The sequence below is a fragment of the Erithacus rubecula genome (genome assembly GCF_903797595.1).
Source record: "Erithacus rubecula genome assembly, chromosome: 1".
Classification (NCBI taxonomy): domain Eukaryota; kingdom Metazoa; phylum Chordata; class Aves; order Passeriformes; family Muscicapidae; genus Erithacus; species Erithacus rubecula.
In genome coordinates, this window is record NC_136658.1 from 104,119,142 (window position 1) to 104,138,419 (window position 19,278).

Here is a 19,278-nt window from a genome sequence, read left to right on the forward strand (position 1 = left end):
TGGTTCTCTCACTACCTCTGGCTTGTTCTTGATCCCCTGCCTGAATGGTTGCTGCATTTTTCCCAGTTTGAAAAATAAGCCAAGCTTGTTGGGGTGGCAGTGTCTCTGCAGTGAGCTTTCTCTGGGCAGTGCTGCTCCCTGAGGGTTTTAACCTGATAGTGGCATGAGCCTAAATTTCTACAGCAGGAAAATAGAAAATGTAATTTCTTTTTTTTTCTTTTTTTTTCTTTTTTTTTTTTTTTGTGTGTGTGTTACTTAATACTTTATATCAGGGCTGAAAAAACAAGCAGGGGGAGACCTGTAGAAGGAGCAATGTCTAATGAATGCTCAGGCTGTCAGTGCTGAGCTTAGTCCTAGCTCTCTTATTTGTACAGTCAGGCAAGTTAATTTACTGCTTCCTCACACAGCAAGGTCTGCTTCGTAGACTTAATGAGCTTTAACATTATTGCTTCAGCCTTTAAACACTCATGATTTTTGTTTTGAAATATTATTACAGTAATTGTAGAAATTAGATATAGCTTGCAGGCATTGGCTGTGGTGGGAGAGATCTGCAGTCCTGTAGGAAGGTGCACGACAGCTCTGCCAAGACATTTCCAGGCAGCTGGAATTGTGCCCAGCCTAAAAATGAACTGCTTCTGGATCCTTTGGGTTTGTTTGATTAATAAATCTGAGTTTTTCTAATTACTCTGAAGTCAAACACACTCACACTACACTGGTTAGAATGAAGTAGACATAAGGAATTGTATTTTCAGCCTCTGTCTCAGCCTGCATTCATTCCAGTGCACTCATACCAATTTGTGCTTTAAATGACTCTTCAAACACTGTTGCTGCCACTCAGACATGATCCTTCCTTTATTGCAATACATGACTTCCCAGTTCAGAGTCTTCCAGAATCTTACCTCTAAAGGTCTTTGAAGATTGCTCTTACCCAAAGAATCTACTTACTATTTACACTGTAATTCTGACCAGAGCTCTCATGGGCTAATCCCTGTCAATTAACAGAGATCACACTCACTAAGTGTGATTTGCTTTTCCTTTCTTGCCACTTGGCTTTGGTGTCTTGACTGGCTCTTTCTCACCTTACAAATTTGTTGATTTTGTGCATCAAGCATTTCCTGGTCCTTCAGGACCTGCTGACACTTGGTTTGCTCACCTGGGCGTGTGCCCTCTGCAAACATTTGCTGGGAAGTGAAGCTGGTTTTTCTCGCTCCTGTTCATGGCATTCTGCAAGCAGCATGCTTCAGTGAGAGCAGGAGAGAAACCAAGCTGGCCACTACAGTTTCAGCATGGTAAGCTTTACATTTGTGCATTGTTATGTCTTCTGCCATTTCATTTGAATGTGGGCAGTCCTTCTCCTCCCCCCTCCATCATTGGCTTTCATATGGCTGTGGGCCTCAGAAAATAGAAAAATAGTTGTGGATGTGAACATGCTTTGATGGCTATCTACTGATAGCATCTTAGTTTTGAATTTTATTTCAGATTCCCATGTGAATGAACTCAGTGTACAGAGGATTTGTGTGTTTTAAGCAGCACATATATGTAATGTGCCACATTTCATCTGAGTGTTGAAGCTTTGTGCACTGGATTTAGATTCACCATGCTGTGACCTACAGTGCCAGCATGATCTGGGAGGTGGAACCTGTGGCTTCCTGAAGCCTGGGGAAGAGTCAGCAATGCCATTAATCCTGTTCCTGCAGAGTTTCCAGCTAGGCTGTCATACCTCATGCAGCTTTGGTTCAAGCAGGGATTGGTGCCTTTTCAGGAGATGATCTCTCTCAGCTTCCTAAGTGGCAAAAATCAATTACAGCCACCACACCATGCTGCATTTGGTTAGTCTTGTTAGGAATTTCCTTACCAGTATGAAAAAACAGTTTATGCCTATCCTAAATACACCCATGGTAGTAAATATATGTAATGCAAACATTTCTCTGCTGGCAAAGAATTTCCTGCCAGCAGTAGGTGGAGGTTCTATCACTCAAGCAGTGTGAGGAAATGCTGTGGTTCCTGTACCACTGCAGTCAGAGCATGTGGAAAATGTTGCCTCTGTTGCTGAGTCACTAAATTGCTGCATGTCCTGGCTTCCAGCTAAGTAAACATAATGGCTCAGCCGTGGGAGCAATTTCTTGCATCAGGCAATTTGATGACAGAGCCATTGAAGAAAAGAGGATAATTCCTCTCCCTTCATCTTGCTTCCTTTCAGCTTTGTCTCTAGGGAGCAGGATGCTTCTCCTCCTTCCCAGGAAGATAAGGGAGAGAGGAAGCAGAAGTGTTGTGCAGTGCAGATGAGTGTTGTCCTGCTGGGCTCAGGAGGATGCCCATGGCAGGAACATTGATGGCCACTGTGCCTGAGATAGCTGCAAACATTACTGATTGCAGTGGATTCACCATAATTCCTGCTTTACCATAATTTATTCACCATAATTTCTGAACTGATGCCCCTTAGGGAGGTTCAGTTTTGGGGGTGCTGTAATTGCCACAAGAATCTGTGTGGCTAGAGTTAGCAAAAATAAATGGTGTGTTCTTCCACACTGGAATGCTTTTTTTTTTTTTTTTTTTCCCTTGCTTTTTTGTTTTGTTGTTTATTTTTTAGGCAATCCTTAATTTTTTTGTCTTGGGAGGGTGAATAAATGCTCTCTGGGTAGACATGGTACCTGTGGGCAGTGATTACAGTTATATGCAGGATAAACTGCACCTTTTTATTAATTTTTGTCTAATTTTGTTGTCTTATGCTAATAAGTGCATGTAATTTCTAATGAATCTTCCCACAACAGCTTCAAAGACTAGAACTCTATTCTAGGGATATATTTCTATGAGGGTAATAGAAGTGGCAGAAGCATGGGGGATAGTTTCACTGAGCATTTTTTTCTACTGTTCCCATGAGGCAAGGGAAAACAACCACCTAGTTGAGAAGCTTATTTACATCCAGCCTTGGGATTATGTCACAGTGGAGCAGGAATGAATGAAAAATGTCTCTTTCCTCTGCAAGTCTGACATCAGATCATTGCTTTACTCTGCCTTAAGAAATTGATGTTCTGGCTACATACTGAAAGTAGATTAGAACAAAGCCCATCCTTTTAGGGGAGGTTTACATTTTTCCCAGTGTCCTAATTCACATTTTATTGCTCCTCAAATGCTCTGTTGTGTGAAATCTTCATTCACTTTAGGATGAAAACAACTACATTTCCTAATCAGCCTCAGGGCTGCTTAATAAAACATCAGAAACCTGTTAAAAGGAGCATTGTCACCTTTTAAAGGCTGGCTGACTGGTTTTGTTTTTAAACCCTAGGCTGATTCATGATTCAGCGTTTGTCAGCCAATTTATTCTGGACCATTTAGAAAGAGAGCAAAAGTAGTGCAGGATAGGAGAAGAGCAAATTTTCCTATTAAGTCTTAATTGGAAATACAGTCCTGGTCTCTAATAATGTGTTGTCTAAAGCAGGGGACTCTTAAGTAGTAGATTAACAACAGCAGTATCACTTTACTCATTTTCTCCTTTCCTATAGAGCAAATGTCCCTGCAGGTTGTGCTGTCACTCTTCTCCTGTCTAACAGCCAGGAGTGCCCAGCACTCACCACAAAAGGACCAAACCAGGTGTCCTTCTGTGAGGTGAGGGATGTTTTGGCACATCTTGTACCAGCACAAGGCAGAACAAGCAGCAGTCTTTGGAGTTTCAACACAGAATTTGTCTAATTAGGCAGGAGTGATGCAGGATGCAAGACCAAGGATTTTTTCTCATTACTAGATCTGCTTCCTGAGGGTTAAAGATATCTGCAGTATCTTCAGTCCTGAAAGTTAGCCTGACAAGGGTAACATTGTCAAAGCATTGGGAAAACCTGCTTTAGACAAAGTCAACTTCTACCACTACCTCAGCTAGCCTGGGGTACAAAATATCACCTGGGCAGAGATCATGAGTGTAACTTGAGAATGAGCCTGTCTGAGCAAAGAGGAGCTTCTCTTGAGGTATTTGCTGAAGCTTCATCAGGGAGGGAGTATCTGTTAGGAAATTGTAATTTTGAGTGGCAATTTCATAGTGCAGAAGAAAATCTGGAAGGTGAGGTGAGTCTGAATCTTAGTGTCCATTATCTGGTAGGTGCACATATGTTGGGCAGGAAATTGGGCTGTTTCAGCATCAGGTCTGTTACTGCAGCTCGAACACAAAACCTGCATTGCTGGTGAGCTCAGTGTGCTGGAGCTGTTCCCCCACAAAAGCAATAAGATAATTGGAGGATGCTGCTTTTTAAGACTCTCATTGGTGAGGTTTACATTTGCAAATACTGAGTATGAGATCATTAAACAGGCAGCCACCCTGGTTCTGTAGGTGGACTCTGTTGCTAGTTGAAAATGTATTTTAGTTTTCATAAAACAGATTGAACATATAAGCAGGTAAAATTGTATTTTCTGATAGCTGCCAAATTAGGTGTCAAGGACAACTAAAACATACAAGATTTTTGTCAAATTCCGAACAATGTTCAGTAAAAAAATATAAAGAAAGCCACACAAACCATTGTGGATAAAATTCAACTTCAGTTGATTTTAGTTATTCTACTAGAATAAAATCTGCAAACATATTGCTGTTACTGTGGGTAACAGGAATGTAATTTATGTCTGTCTCTCCATCTGGTAAACTTCATAATGCTCTGCATTATTCTCTGTGTTTCAAACTCAGATATAGTTTCTGTTGTCTTCACAAGCAAGGCTGCAATGGTTTCTAGTCAAAATTCACATAGTTCCCCATAATTCAGTTGTCAGCATGAGATACCAGAATTTTGTTGAATAGACCACTGTGGTTTAGGATTTCTTCCCTGTAAGAAACTGAATGGAATGATCTTTCAGCTGATTTATGTCTGGCACAGGAGTGTGTAGCACTCTGAAATTTTGTCTGACTTATCTGATAATTTGTGTTCTCATCACTCTTATAAGTGCTTAGTTCTGCTCTGAGCTTTGTGTATTTGACCCTCCAGGTGGCAAATGAAATAACTGGATTCCCAATTATGGCTTTGGAAATTTTGGATGTCATATGTGCCCTCCTGCTTTGAGAGAAAAATCTCCCAGAACATGCAAGGATCAGCAACACACTTAGTCAAAGGGAATATTTGAGGCTTTTTTATGGTCTGTACTAGAGTACTAATCTCTTTATGGTTAAAGGAAAGCTGAGAAGAAATTACCAGATGTCAAGATAGCCTTATCAAGCAGTTTTTCATCTTCCCTGAATTCCCAGTGCCAGAATATCTCTCAGGGTAGGGTGTTCTTGCCAGCCTTACCACTGCACTGGGGTTCTGCAAGAACCCCTGGTTACCTGTAGCACATCATCAACCCAGTAATGGTGCTTGTTAAAATGTTAAATGTTAAAAAAAAAAAAAAAAAAAAACCAAAACAACAGTTTTGCAGTCCCAAATTTCTAATTGTTTGACTCAGTTCTTCTCTTTTACCTCTTGGCTTTCCACTTCCAATAAAACCTGGTCCTTTTTTCCCCAGTTCAAAATAATAAATGCCTATGAGAATAATGCTTCATGTCACCCATGCTACCCCTGCAAGGAAAATCAGCAAACAGAATTTCAGAGCACCTTGACCATACAAGCAATGACTGAGATTTGTGCTGATGCCTCAAGCTCTCCAGTCTGCTGATGTTAGGATCTGGTTGGGTTAAAAGGACTTTCACCAGGCATTTTTCTAGGCAGTTCAAGGAATAACCTGACCTTCTCAATAATAACAAAGAACAGTTCACATGTTGGATTTCTTCCTTTTGCTTACAAGTAACTTGGTCTTATGGTATGAATAGAAACACCTTTTTCAAGAGTTGAAGAACAAACTTAATGATTTGATACTTGGTTGTTTTGGAGTTTTTTTTTTTTTTTTTGGGGGGGGGATGTTTGTGTTATTTTTTCCTATTAAAATAAATGCAGAGAATAATATTACATTATTTTTTCCATGTGGGTTTTTGTTACTTAGCTGTTGTATGTCTAAGACAGCAATCTAACCAAAAATAGTTGTATATGGTTTGTTTGCCTGTTTCCCAATTTTCAGTGACAGGAAGCTCTTAACAGGCACTTCTGACTTTTATTTCTGCCTTGCATTGACTTGTTGTGTGCTTCAGTTTTGTATCACCTTCATATCCCATTTTCTTACTTGATGAAAGTGACCTGATATTTGGGCCTGTATTGCAGAAACATGAGATGTTTCACTCTTTTCTTAGGGGAAAAATACCAAACTTTTATGCCAGTTGTGCATAAGTGGCCCCTGAGATAACCTGGTACGTTTATAGGTCATTCTTCAGTGGTTTCCAAACCATTACTAACTTTAGCTTTTGTCAAACCAGACTGTGATGATAATTTCAAAAATCACCCATACATGTTTGCTTTGATTTTCAGGTAGTTTGATATAAATACACCCAGTGATTTTTGTGGCTCCAAACTCCAATTATTCAGGAAGTTGATTCTGCAGCTGCAGTGAATGCAATCTGAAAACCTGCAGTGAGCACCAGCCAGGACCCAAGGACCTCCAATAACCAGGAAAATGCCTGCCTTTCCCAAGGAACAAGCAAAGGAGAAACCTTTATTTCTTGTGTAGCTGGAAGGAAAAGCAATACAATCTTGCCAGCCAGTTAATTTAAAGGAGCATTTTTCAAAATACCTCTTGGCTGTGTGGATCTTGTAACTCTGACACCAACGTGCCTTTGGACCTGTGCAAATAAATCATTAAAGTATTGATTGGGCAAAGTGGACATTGATAGAGTGACTCTTGGAGGATCATGACAAAGCACTCAGAGATCATCAATTTGTCATTTTTGTTGGAACATGAAAGGGAAACAATATTGGGAGTATTGAAGAGAGATGAATACTTGAAAAAAGTTGAAGATAAAAGAATAAGGTAACCCTTTATTGTTACTGCTTTTAAATATATGGTTGGCAGATATTTTTGTGGTGCCCAGTGGAAGTTTTCTATATTCCAATGTGGTTTGTGTTCTTTTTTTTTTTTTTTTTTTTAAGGAAGGGAAGGAACTAGTATGGATGTAGCCTCACACAAGGGTGAGTGCTGTGAGATGACACAGTTAACTGTAAATTCAAATAAAGTGTGCTAAAAAGAAAATTGCTTGGTAGTATGGTTCTCAGTAAACAAAAATCATGTCCATTGGTTCAAGACAAAAGTATAAGAAAGATAACAAGTGCAAAAATACTTAACAAATTTCAGATTCTGTAGATTTAGTCCAGTTTGGCTGAATTTCCCCCGTAAATGGAAATTTTTAGTAAGGCTCTTGAACTCTTCCTCTGAGAGGAGCTGCACACAGAATCTGCCTTCAGAGCTGACTGAGGGAGAGAAGTCTGGAAGGTGTCAGAGGGACAGAAAGTTGGCATCTGCCTCTGTTCAGGACTTCCTACAGCATGGGGCAAATGCACAATGGTGCCCTTTCTGTTGTGGTGCTTATAGAATAGAGAGGAGGGACACTTCATTTTTCAAATTACTTTGATTTACTAACAAATAAGATTTAAAATCTCAAGTATTTATCTCACTTTTGGGAGAATTAGAGTCTCAGGGTATTAATAGAGTTTGAGTGTTCTTTTTCTACTCAGAAAAGTAAAAACCAAGGTTCAGAGAACAATGTGAGAGGCAGGCTGAGTCAGCAGTTTTAGAAGGCTCAGTTTGAGTTAGTTCAGCTAAGTATCAATTCTGGAAAGGTCCCTGTGCTTTTCAAGGATGGTTTTGCTGCCTCATTTCACTTCCCCCACTGCCCTTTGAGGTTTCATGCAGTGTTGGTTCTGAGGAGGAGGCTGAGTGTGGATGGATGCAGCACTTGGTGTTGGAAGGCTGCTGACTATAACAAAGGACAGAGGGAAAATTCCAGCCTTTGCTGGTTTCTGAACATGAATCCCAAGGCCAGGCTGCATTGTTATTCCCTTTGATTTTTTAAAAAAACATTTTAAGCATTGTGCAAAGACATTTTAGGCATCACAGAGATCAGCACCTGGTGAACCTTCTGCCGTGTAAAATCATTATTTGGACATCTGTGCAGAGTTAGCCACAGGTTTTGAAAGTTTTTCTCCTTCACCTGAAGCCAGTCTAAGTGCAATGCCCCTGTTGGTGTGCAGCCCATTTACCTGGGGGAACACAGAGGCTCATCTAAAAGGAGAGGGTGAAAACTGGAAGGAAAGGTGTTTCTCTAAGGTGGTGTGGGCAAATTAATCATTTTGTCTCCTTAATGGTTTGTGAGATGAGGAAGAAAACAGATGGAGCACTGTTTGTTCCAGTTTATTCTATTTAGTAATAAAATAAGAACTTCAAATAAATTATTTTGAGGTGGTGGCCTTGGAAATGTGTGATGTGCCAATAATCATCTGTCAAAGGCATCAGTATGGAGTGTATCAGATCACAGATTCCTAAAGCTCTGACAGCTTTTTCCTGCTATTATCATTTCCCAATCTCAAATGGAAATGTGGAACTTCTGAGATTCTTTTGTGGGGTTTCTGTTTCATTTGGTTAGTTTGGGATTTCTTTTGTTGCTGTTTTCTTCTTTTTACTTTTTTTTTTTTTTTCCAATATGGTGTCTTAACCCTGGCAAATTTCTGTTTTTTATGGCTTTTCTGGAATTCACTCTGCCAAATCTGCTGAGTCTGGGAACTTGCAGCACCCCTGGAGGGTACAGCTCAGCACAGTTCAGTGAATCACAGGTGGTATTGGGTTATCAGTATTTTGGCAAAAATGGAAGCACCACCCTAGGAAAATACTCAAAATCAAGTTAATCTGAAATGTAATGCTAATTAGAATAACTAATGCTACAATATGGTGCTTGTGCATACTTCTAGCACCTGTGTATCAATCAATTGGCTTCATATTTATTGTCACTAGACCATAATTTGGCTGATAACAGTGGAATATGGAAAGATTCCAGAAATATAAAAACTATAAACTGCTATGAACTGTTAACTGCTTCCTAGGAGACTTTTTAATTTTTCTTTCTCAGTACAACTTGGCAAGAATCTATAATGGCTTATAAGCATACTTCAGAGGAACATTTGTTGTCTTTAAAATTCCATTTGGTACAATCTGTTATATACCTTATTGAAGTACTTTGCAGAAGAGCAAGTCCCTTTTTGTATTTATTTTCAAGGCATTTTCCACTCTGGGAAGATGTTTACTTATACCTTGTTTTCCTGTTCCACTCTTTCTGAATATATCTTGATAATTGTTTCTTTCTCTTCCTATTAGTTTTCAAAAGCCCTTGTAACTTGAAAGACCTTTCTGTTCATTATGAAAGCAATGGTAAATGCAGGAGGATGTTCTAATAATAAAAGTGTTAAGGGTTGTTTTCACTGTCACTGCTTCTGCTCGTGTTCTGTAGTGCAGGTGGCTCTTCTTGTATTTTTGTTTGATGCACAATTATTTCCCCCACACAGAAACACAGGAGTCATCAAGTTCCTTTTCTGAAGTCTAATTTTAATAATACAAATACTCAACCTTCTTAATAAAGATTATGATTTATATTCTTAACTCTAAATTTGCATCTTACATGACTGGAAGTTTTTTTGGATATTGATTTGAAGCTAATATGCAAATAACCTAAATATTGTTTTATGATGCTTTTGTTGTCAGTTGAATTACCATCATGCTGTTTTCAATTGCTAAGGTTGAGTAAAATCATTAATTCTTACCTCAAGTGTTTTCTTAGGGTTTAAACTACAAAGTTCCTTTCCATTCTTTGTGGAGCACAGCTACAAATGCCATGATTTTAGAGGAGATAGAGTAAAAATTGCTGTACTGAGAAAGCAAAGAAGGAACTTCCCAGTTTTGTCCAAGAAAAAGGCTTTGATGGGTTGTTGCTTGAACCTCTCAGCATTGAGGTTGCCAGAAGTTGTGTAAGAATTGCACCAGCCCCAGATCTGTATTGACAAGGAAATTAGCATTCCTGTCTTCATCTGACTAATGTGGCATCTTCTTATGAGTCCAAAGAGACCCTTGGAAACAATTTAGGGTATTATCTTCATCATAATAGAGGAGAAATTGTTAGCATGGATACCACCATGTGGTAGCTACAGGCAAGTACTTTAAGAAGCAGAAGTTTGAGGGCTGGGAATGGGAAGTGACTCATCTGCTGAATATTCATTTGGACTTGTTTGTAAGCACAAAATGGTCACAGGATAACATATGTAATATGGTGCAAGGTCTGTGTTTCAGTAAAACTGCTTATAAATGTTTGGAGGAGAGAGCCCTTGTGTAAAAGCACGTTGGCCCTCTGTACCTGGAAACTGCAAAGTTCCTGTCTGGCAGCTCAGACATTGGTGAGGTGCATTGAACAGTCTCACAAATTGTTATTTTTGAATCAGAGACTTTTCCCCCAAGGGTAGCTACTATTGCCAGTACTCGAAGGGTAGAGGTGCCTGTTTTGCTGTCCTGTGTTCTTTGAGAACCACAATCCACAATTTCCCATGGTGACTAGTTTTCATACACTGGATGTGATCTGTTTTATTGAGGACTAGCAAGAAACCAACAGGGCATCTGTTTTGTCTTTTTTTTTTTTTTTTTTCAATTTTATTATCCATTTTTATTTGAGAGGATGAGCGAGTTACCCAGAAAAAGTTTCACCTATGGAAGTTTGTCATCATTATGATACCCAGTGTAATTTCAGTTCCTGTGCCTCCTTTCCTTCTTTTCACTGAGCTCTGTTCTGCCATTCTTTATGCCAGATCTTTTTCATTGCAAATTCATTCTTTGCCTGTTTCCTTGTGTTGCCATCACTGTGCCTCCATACTTGGGTGTTCTTAACACAGTTTTTTTCATGATGATCTGCTACATAAACAAAATGTGAAAACCTGTGATTAGAAAAATATAAAAAATATTTCAGCTACTCACATTTTACAGTCCAAGGCAATCTCAATGGAAGTTGGCAATAGCCCAGTTCTTTTTGTGAACTCTCAATAATATTTACTGTTATTTTCTGCGTACTGTGCCAGACAGTGAAGGGAATCTGGCTGAATTTGGAGAAGGTACTGAGACTCAGTCTGGGAAGAAAATTCCCATTCTTCCTCATACTCAAGTATGTTGATGCCAGTTCCTGTACAGAAAAATTATCTAGAATCTAAGTTAGCAGTTGCACACATTCAGAACAAGGATGTTTCTATTTATTTGTACAAAAGCAATTCAATTTTTTTTCCTGCCAAACTCTTTAGTTATAATTGACTGAGGGAGGGAGAAGGTTGCCCTTTTTCATTTTTAATTCAATTTTTTATGATCCTTTGAACTCTGAGAATTTAGAGTCAAAATAAAGACACAATAAAATAAATTGTACTTGGATTATGCTGCTCTGCACCTTCACTGGGAAAAGGGTTTTGAAACAGGGAGAAAGAAGATCCAGGAGACATTTGAAAATTGAACTCAGGAATTATGTATGCTATTACATTTGACAGGTGGTTTGGGATTTTTGTTCATTTGTTTGATTTTTTTTTAATGGAAAAGGGATGAAGTAGAAAAAAATTCAAAATAAAAAGTTTTCTAAAATCTTACTGAAATAGAAAAAATAAATCCAAACCAGTCAATTTGGTATTAAAATTAAAATTTACCTAACTGAAAACAAGTGGATAATGCTGACAGAGTTAAGGAAATTATGGCATTCATTTAAGTGAATGTTTGGGCAAAGAATGTCTTGCCCCTTGCAGCACTATAGATATTTTACCTTTGAGGGATAAATATTCTCTAGTGCAAAGCTTACTTTATAAAAAGTTTAATCTGTTGAGGCTTCTATTTGCTTCCTCTTTGCAGTATTAAAGGGGTTTGAGAATATTTCATCCCTTGAGGCTGCATTTGGGAAGGACCAAGGACCTTTGCCTCTTTGCTTTCAGCATCCACAGGGAAGGACCTGAATTCCTCAGGGATTCCTGAGCCTCTGGCAGCTGGTGGGCAACTGTGCCAAGAGCTATCAATTCTGGAGTTGGTTTATTTATTCATTTTATTTAGTTTTGTTTTGTTTCCTGCTGTATTTTACATGGACCTTTAAGGTCACATTTGGACAGGTTAAGACATTCATTGTTACCTGGAATACTGGTAACAACAGAGCTCTTCTACAACATGCTTAACATATTTTCTCAGGCAGTAGAGGGATCTTAATATAATTCATGATTTAGAAAAATGGCTACATATTCTGTTATACATAGCAGAATCTAATTTATTTTTAATAGCTATCTTTCATCAAACAGCCATTGTAATAGAAGGTTTAGAAACTTCAATTAATTATAGGATTCTTTTCTCCAGAAGCCTATTAAATTGCCTTTTGCTGAGTTTTATTTTCCCTTTCATATTACTAGGAAAAGATTGATAAAGATTAATTCTTGTTTAATATTTGTCATTAAAAATATCTAGCTCCATCTTTAAACATGCTCCTTTAAAATTATGGGGAGTGCAGATGTTAGACTGGCACAAGGAAGTTGGGTGTTTATAACTCATCTGGTTCCTGCCCTGAGAAATAAATGTAAGTCAGTGCAGCTGCTCTTGTTATCCCTTTTCAGTGCAGTCAAAGCAGCTCAGCTCTGCTTCTTCAGGGACTGTTATGGCCATGGATTTTTTCAGATGATTCACCCACCTCTTCCTGCTCTTCCTGGCCCTTGAGACAGCTCATTTTTTATTTTCTTCAGATATGAATTTATTTGTTGCAGTCAATGAGGAGTTCAGCTCAACAAATTATATAGGGAATCTCAAATGAAAGTTTATATCCAATGTATCTGTCCATGCATTCTTTGCTTGCTTTTTAATTTTTCTTTCTAATTTGTTTAATTAACTGGAGAAAGTGTGGGTTGATTTATTTTCTCTTAGTTCCCTGGAAGTCATAAAAGGTAATTTATATTCAAAAATAAGAAAATAAACAGTTCTTAGAATTTATGCTGTTAGCAGATCAGCTACCACCTGATAAGAATTTTAGATTGTTTTTCAAATCAGCAGTGGGAAACACTGCTGCAATCACCACTACTGAATAGTAGGAATAATGTCTTTTTAATGTCACCAGAACATTGATAAGTTTTTCAACATGTTGTTCTCTAAGGAATTTTTTTGAAAAATAAGTTCTGTTTATTGTTTTTCTCTTATGGACATTTCCTAATTTTAATTGGAACTATTTAAAACAGTTTTTGTGCCCCAAAATACTTCTAAGCAAGCCCAAAAGGGCCTGAAAGTTGCAGTGGGGAGGGAGAAGGTTGGAGTAGAAGGGGTTCAGTGGAGGCTCTGTTTCACCATTAGACACCTGGATGCAGTGCACAGGACAGAGTGATTATTGCCAAAAAAACTAACAACTGCCAATAACTGTGTGTCAAGTTTCTGAAATGCAATGTGTCATGATTAATTTATATTTTTTTTTTCGGTAAAAAAAAAAGCCACTGGAAATAAATCTGTTATTAATAAAATAAGCCTTTGCTAGTGAGTAGTATTCTAACCCTTTTGAGATTTGAGGATTAACAAAATTCAGCTTCTGACTTACTGTGACACTTGGGTAAGGATCAGGTGCTTGATTTGCAGACAGACTCAGAGCCAAAAGAAACTGGAACTGAATTATTTGTGCCTCTAGTTTTTTGGTATGTGATTGGCAAGTCTTTGCAAACCTGGATATAAACTAAAAATATAGCTCTCTATCAAAGACTGTTAAATATTCATTGGTGGTTCTGCTGTATGAAAAGTCAGAGTTTTGACAGACATTTTGAAAAAATGAGATTGGTCATTCTCTCTCTATGATCAAGTAAAGAAGTGGTGGTCCAGTTTGGCAATCAAATTAGGTGAGATTAGCAGGGGAGCATTGTAATTGAGAAAAAGGAGGCAAAAGGAAGGCAAGGAGAGGTGGGACCTGCTGCTGAGTGGAATAGAGGACCTAGTGGCAGAGCATGTGGGAAAGGCCACTGTGCGCAGCATCTTCTTGGCTCAGTCCTTACAGCTCACACAGGTCTTTGGGAATTGCAGCTCCTGAGGTCATTGCAAAAGTCCAGCAAGGTGAATTTGAGCCTGGGAGGTGCTGCAGTACTCCCACTGTGTGAAAGAACAATCAATCTTAACAAATTTCCCCAAGGTCAGCTGGTACTCAAAGTGGCCATGCAGCACAGCTCTTCACATTGCTGGAGGGGTGACAGTAAATCATTATCATTTGTGAATGTTGGTTGATGTTTAGTGAGATGTGACCATAAACTTGGTGGCAATTGGATGTCTGCACAAGCACTTAAAGGTGTATTTGTTATCCAAGTGGTTATATGTGGTGTCTGTCTCCTGAAAATGGTGTAATCAAGAGCATTCTGGTGGTGGGCTGCCTTTAGCTCTCAGTCCACAAGGAGCAGATGAGCTCTCATTTGATGTTTGGAGGTAGATCCAAGGATGGGGCTGGCAAAAATAGGGGTCATCTCCCTTCTCTCTGCACAGTGGCAGCAGCAGCACCACTGGCAGTTTTCACAGCACAAGCCACCTGCCTGCATTTGGAGCTGGCTGACTCACAGAAGGAAATGGACACTTGACTGGAACCAAAAGCATCTCTGCAGGAAGGGGGGAGGTGTGAGATGCAATCAATAAACTGCAGGAACATTTAGCAAAGTACCAAGAAAGCATGTGGAGCCTGGACAGATTTTTGCAGGCTCAGGCACTAGAGAAAGGCTTGGATTGGATGTGGGAGAAAGGTCTAAAGCTGGATGAAGCACTCACTTTTGGATAGAGGCCAGCAGAGGAAAACCCTTGACTGGGATTTGCCCCTGCTGCCTGGAGGGATTGGACATGCCCTTTTTCTAAAGCTGTCAGAGGCTGAGCATCCACAGGTCAGGTGGCTGCAGAGCAGCTGCTGATGGGCTCCCACTGGGAAGCAAAATGCTGGCCAGACTTTTAGCAAGGCAATGTATCCACAAATAGCCTAATTCTGTCAGAGCTGGCTCCCTGGTGGCCCAAGCAACATTCCTGGCCTCCTTTACTGGGCTGCAACCTGAAATATTTTATTTATTTTATCATCCATGTGGTTTCCTTCTGGCACATTTTTATTCATCTTTAGGTGGCAGCAGGTTTTTTAAATACCCCCTTAAGCATCTGTGTGGATACAGAGATAGGAATTTCAGTGAGCTGGAGTTCTTCATGGCTGATAGACTTTGGGGACTCCTGTCTGATGATGGGCATGAAGGACATAGGAAAAGGGGGGGGGTAAAGATGACATAGCAACACCCAGGCATGTAAAACTGAAAGAATTTAGCAGCCACTTAATTACACCTCACTGTTGTTTTCTTGTTAAGGACCTGACTTCTTGACCACTGAAACTGCAGACTTCAAAATTAAGTCTTAAACAGGAATATTTTAATTCTGTAGAGTCAGTGATAGAACTGGTAAGATCTGCAAGTGGCACTATTTAAATTTGCATTCTCCTTTTTTACTTTGTGGCATCACAGCATAACATCACTACCTATTTAGATCTTTTGGTTTGGGCTCTTTTAAGGCTTTGAATAACTGGTGCAAAATTACATATGTACTTCTAACTAACTCTACACTGGCATATTATTAAATGCACGCTAATTGAAGAAAATATTTTCTTGTTTTGCTTCTGTTCATGGCCTGGGTAGTCTCAGTTCTGAGTTGCTGTCAACCTGGGCTCAGCATGACTTGAATTATTGATGAGGGACAAGCAAAGATGGTTTATCAGTTGTTCAGAACTGCTCAGCTATCTGCAGTTATTTATAGTGATCTATCAGATTTTCCTCTTGACTGCATGTCTGACAGCTGGAGGATAGACTTATTCTGTGTTGTGTATGTCAAAAAATGCAGCAAATACAAAAAAAAATGCACTTACTCATGTCTTGCATTTTTAGCACAAAATCTTAATCTGCTGATAAGTTCTTACAGATCACTGAGTCAAATCTCCAAATTAAAAGATTTTTTTTTTTTTTTTTACTTCTAGGAAATTGAAAAATGAGCTCCTGGAAGTGAGGAGGAAAGGCGGAAACCGCCACTCTGAGCAGGACAACAGCAGGGTCTGCATTCGCTGCCAGAAAAGCCTGGGCTTCATCTTTGACAGGGGAGAGCTGTGCCAGAGCTGCCAGCTGAGGGTCTGCAGCTCGTGCCGTGTGCTGGGAGCTGATGGGCACTGGAAGTGCTCAGTGTGCGCCAAGATTGCGTAAGATGGGCAGTTTTTATAACCACCTTTGGGGGTTACAGCCCTGACAGTGGTTTTGTGCCATGTCCTGGTTTGAAAGACAGATGTCTGCCAGTAAAGGCAGGAGCTTCTCATTGAAATGGAGAATGTAAACCCCCTCCCTCCAAATTATTATCATTTTGAAATTAAGGGGCTCTCAGGAAAAGATATGGGAGTTATGAATAACAGTTCTTTACTAGGAAAATTAAAATAGAAATACAGTATTACAAAGAACAATCCCAACCCTGATAGAGTCAGGATACAACCTGACACCCCGTCAGTCAGTCAGGGTGTTGGCAGCAGTCCCATTCAATGGTGGCTGCATCCTCCTGCAGTGGCAGATGTGGTTCAGCTGGAGCAGTGCTCCTGTAGAAGGTGCAGTTTTCCTCTGAATGTCCAGAGATGACATGAAAAGGTCTGGCTTTCCTCTGGAATCCAGTGGAAAGATGGATAACTTGTTCAAAATCTCAGTTTTTATCTAGGTAGGAAAGGCTTGGCTCCTCCCCTGGCTGGAGCATCTCCCAGTGGGATGGTGTAATTTTATCAGTCATACAGTGGGACTCAATGGCCCAGCAGCAGATGATATCTTCCTGGAGGGAGGATGGGTTGTGGAAAAGATAAAGATGATTGCTTCACCTGATTTTAAAGATGGCCCATTAGCAGATAGTATGTGCCACAGAGATAAGGAATCACTGCCCCACCCAGCTTCAAGAGATGGTGATAGAATACACATTTCTGGTCACATCCTACATTGCAACCCAAGACATGCCCTTAGCACAAAAGAGCAAGCACAGAGAATACACAAGGGAAGAAGCTTATCTGGGGTTTTTATTTCCTGCACTATCTCTTTTCCCAATTCCAGGCCAGTTTCAACTAGCTTGTTTTCCAAAGGCATGGAAGAATAATTCACTTGATTAGCTTGGTAATATGGGATTCTTTAGTTTGATTTGGTAAGATAACCATGAAGGAAAGGAGAAATATGTTGAGCAACAAAACTCAGTTATGTGTCCTGATGTAAAGACTGGAAGATGTAAGAGACAAGAGAAGAATTGGAGGGATTTTATTTTCAATAGACTTTCAAACTAATGAGATCAGAAAGGGAAGGCTTTCTGTAAATTGTTTCAGAAAGTGAACCCAAATCACAGGTTCTCTCAAGACTTTGGCTACCCAGACAGTGAGTAAAAAATACAGCAAGTTATGGAGTTTAGAGTTTGTATCTTCTAACTTTAGCTTTAGAAGGTTGCATCCATTTTTAAGTAGATGCCTTAACCTCCTCTGCATCCAGTGGGGCACATCCAAAGGACAGTGTCTCGCCTCTTAAGATGGAAAATGGTTAAGTGTTTGATTTGTGAAATGATTTTAAATTGGTATGGGCCTGGCTGAGCTCCTTGTATTTTGCCTCAGGCAGTTCTGAGATAATGTCAGTGCTGTGCCTTTCAGAAGTGACAGCATGGAGAACAGCAAACACAATGCTACTCTTCAGAAATGAAGAAAAGAACAAGGGATTTGTTTACCCTGCCGCACTACCTCTAATTTCTCTAAAAAACCTGAAACAAATGGTAGCTGTGTTGAGACAAGGTGACAGGATGATGAGTAAGAGCTGGCTCAAGAGCAAATAATGTCAAAACCAATTTAATTTCCACCTTTGATAGGTGACAGAGGAGGATCTGCTGCTGTCTTACAACTTGGCTGAAGTTAACCTTTTGATACTCTCTCTTGCTCCTTTCTAATAGGCTGACAAATTAGGGTAGCTTTACCCTGGAATAAATTTTGCCAGTGTGATTGCAGCCCTGCCTGGAAAATTGTAGAGCTTTGCTCTCAGCATGGTTATGGACATTGCACTGTCAAAAAAATTCAAGAAAACAAAGCAAAAAACCCCCCAAACAAACAAAAAAAAACCCCAAAAGCACCACACACACACAATCAAAAAACCTTCTTAAAAATCCCAGTGATATAGAGCAGAATAAATTCTGGCTTATTACTGTTAAATATTTTAGTTAAGGACCTTGACACAGCAGATGAGTTTGCCAGTTACACCTGCAGGAGACATAAAACTGAGAGGTGCTCCAGGCATGCTGAAGCACAGGATTGGGTTTCAAAGAGATGCTTAGAATTTAGAGAAGTGGTTTGAAGGTAAAGCAAGTGATGGCTCCCTATGGACATGTGGAAGTACTACATTTAGGAAAAAATGCAGCTGCAGAAACATAAAATGAGGATAAAAGCAGCCTCTTCAGCTGTTCCTTAGGAAAGGATCTGGGTTTTTTACTGGATAAAAGCTGAACAGGAATTAACAGAATTTTCCACTGCAGAAAAATTGAGCATCACACGATGATGTACAAGCCAAATTATGGCAAATAAAAATAATGGCAAATACATTATAAAATTCCATTTTATGTAGAGTACCTGCCCATTTATGTGTATCAGAATTCATACTGGTTACCTGGAGAATGTTCAACAGAAAATAATGAAACTCAGCACACAGGATATCCAGGGCAATAGAAGGAATCACAGGTGCTCAGCCTAGGCAAGAGAAGACTGAAAATACCTGAGTTTTAAATCTACAGAAAGTGGCTGTTCTATGACCCTTCTTTGGGTAAGAAAAGTAATGTGGTACCCAAATTGCAGTAAAGGAAATTTAGATGGTATGAACATTGACATAACTTGGAAGGGTTGCAGAATATTGTTTTACAGCAGGTTGGATAGACCTCTCTTGGGATGATAACACCAATAAAGATGGTCCTGTTCTGGGGCTGAGAGATGAGGGAGTGAACTTCTCAAAACACAGTGACCTCTGCTGCTCCTGACCCTGCTGCCATTCTGTGTGCCAAGCACTGCTCCTAGCAATCACCTTGGCAATTAGTTCTGGTTGAAGTCTGCCCTCGGGTTGGTACAAACCACGTTGTAATTTTCTTGCAAAGTGCTAAACTTTGCAAGTGCTAACGTTCTGCCCATGTTGGGTGTCTTTATTAAATTGAAACTCTCTCTCTCCTTTCCTTTTGTTCATATGCAGTGTCTCTACATGACTTCATGACAGTTAATGATGTGTAAAATGTCTTTTACATTGCTGGGAGCACACAGAGATTATCTTATGTGTGGGCAGTGTGGAGATGGAAGTTTGGAAAGGTATTTCAGTTACATCATTGTGCATAGTTCTTGTTCAC

At 39.6% G+C, this 19,278-nt stretch overlaps 1 protein-coding gene across 1 annotated transcript in view; it reads left to right on the plus strand.

Moving 5' to 3' along the window:
* Positions 1–1,179: 1,179 nt before the first annotated feature.
* Positions 1,180–19,278, plus strand: part of SYTL5 (synaptotagmin like 5) — a 55,724-nt gene continuing 37,625 nt past the window's right edge. The window contains exons 1-3 of the mRNA XM_079327809.1: positions 1,180–1,289; positions 6,369–6,867; positions 15,884–16,099. Of these exons, the coding sequence (XP_079183935.1) occupies positions 6,749–6,867; positions 15,884–16,099 (335 nt within the window). The 5' untranslated portion in view covers positions 1,180–1,289; positions 6,369–6,748. The remainder of the gene's footprint in view (positions 1,290–6,368; positions 6,868–15,883; positions 16,100–19,278) is intronic.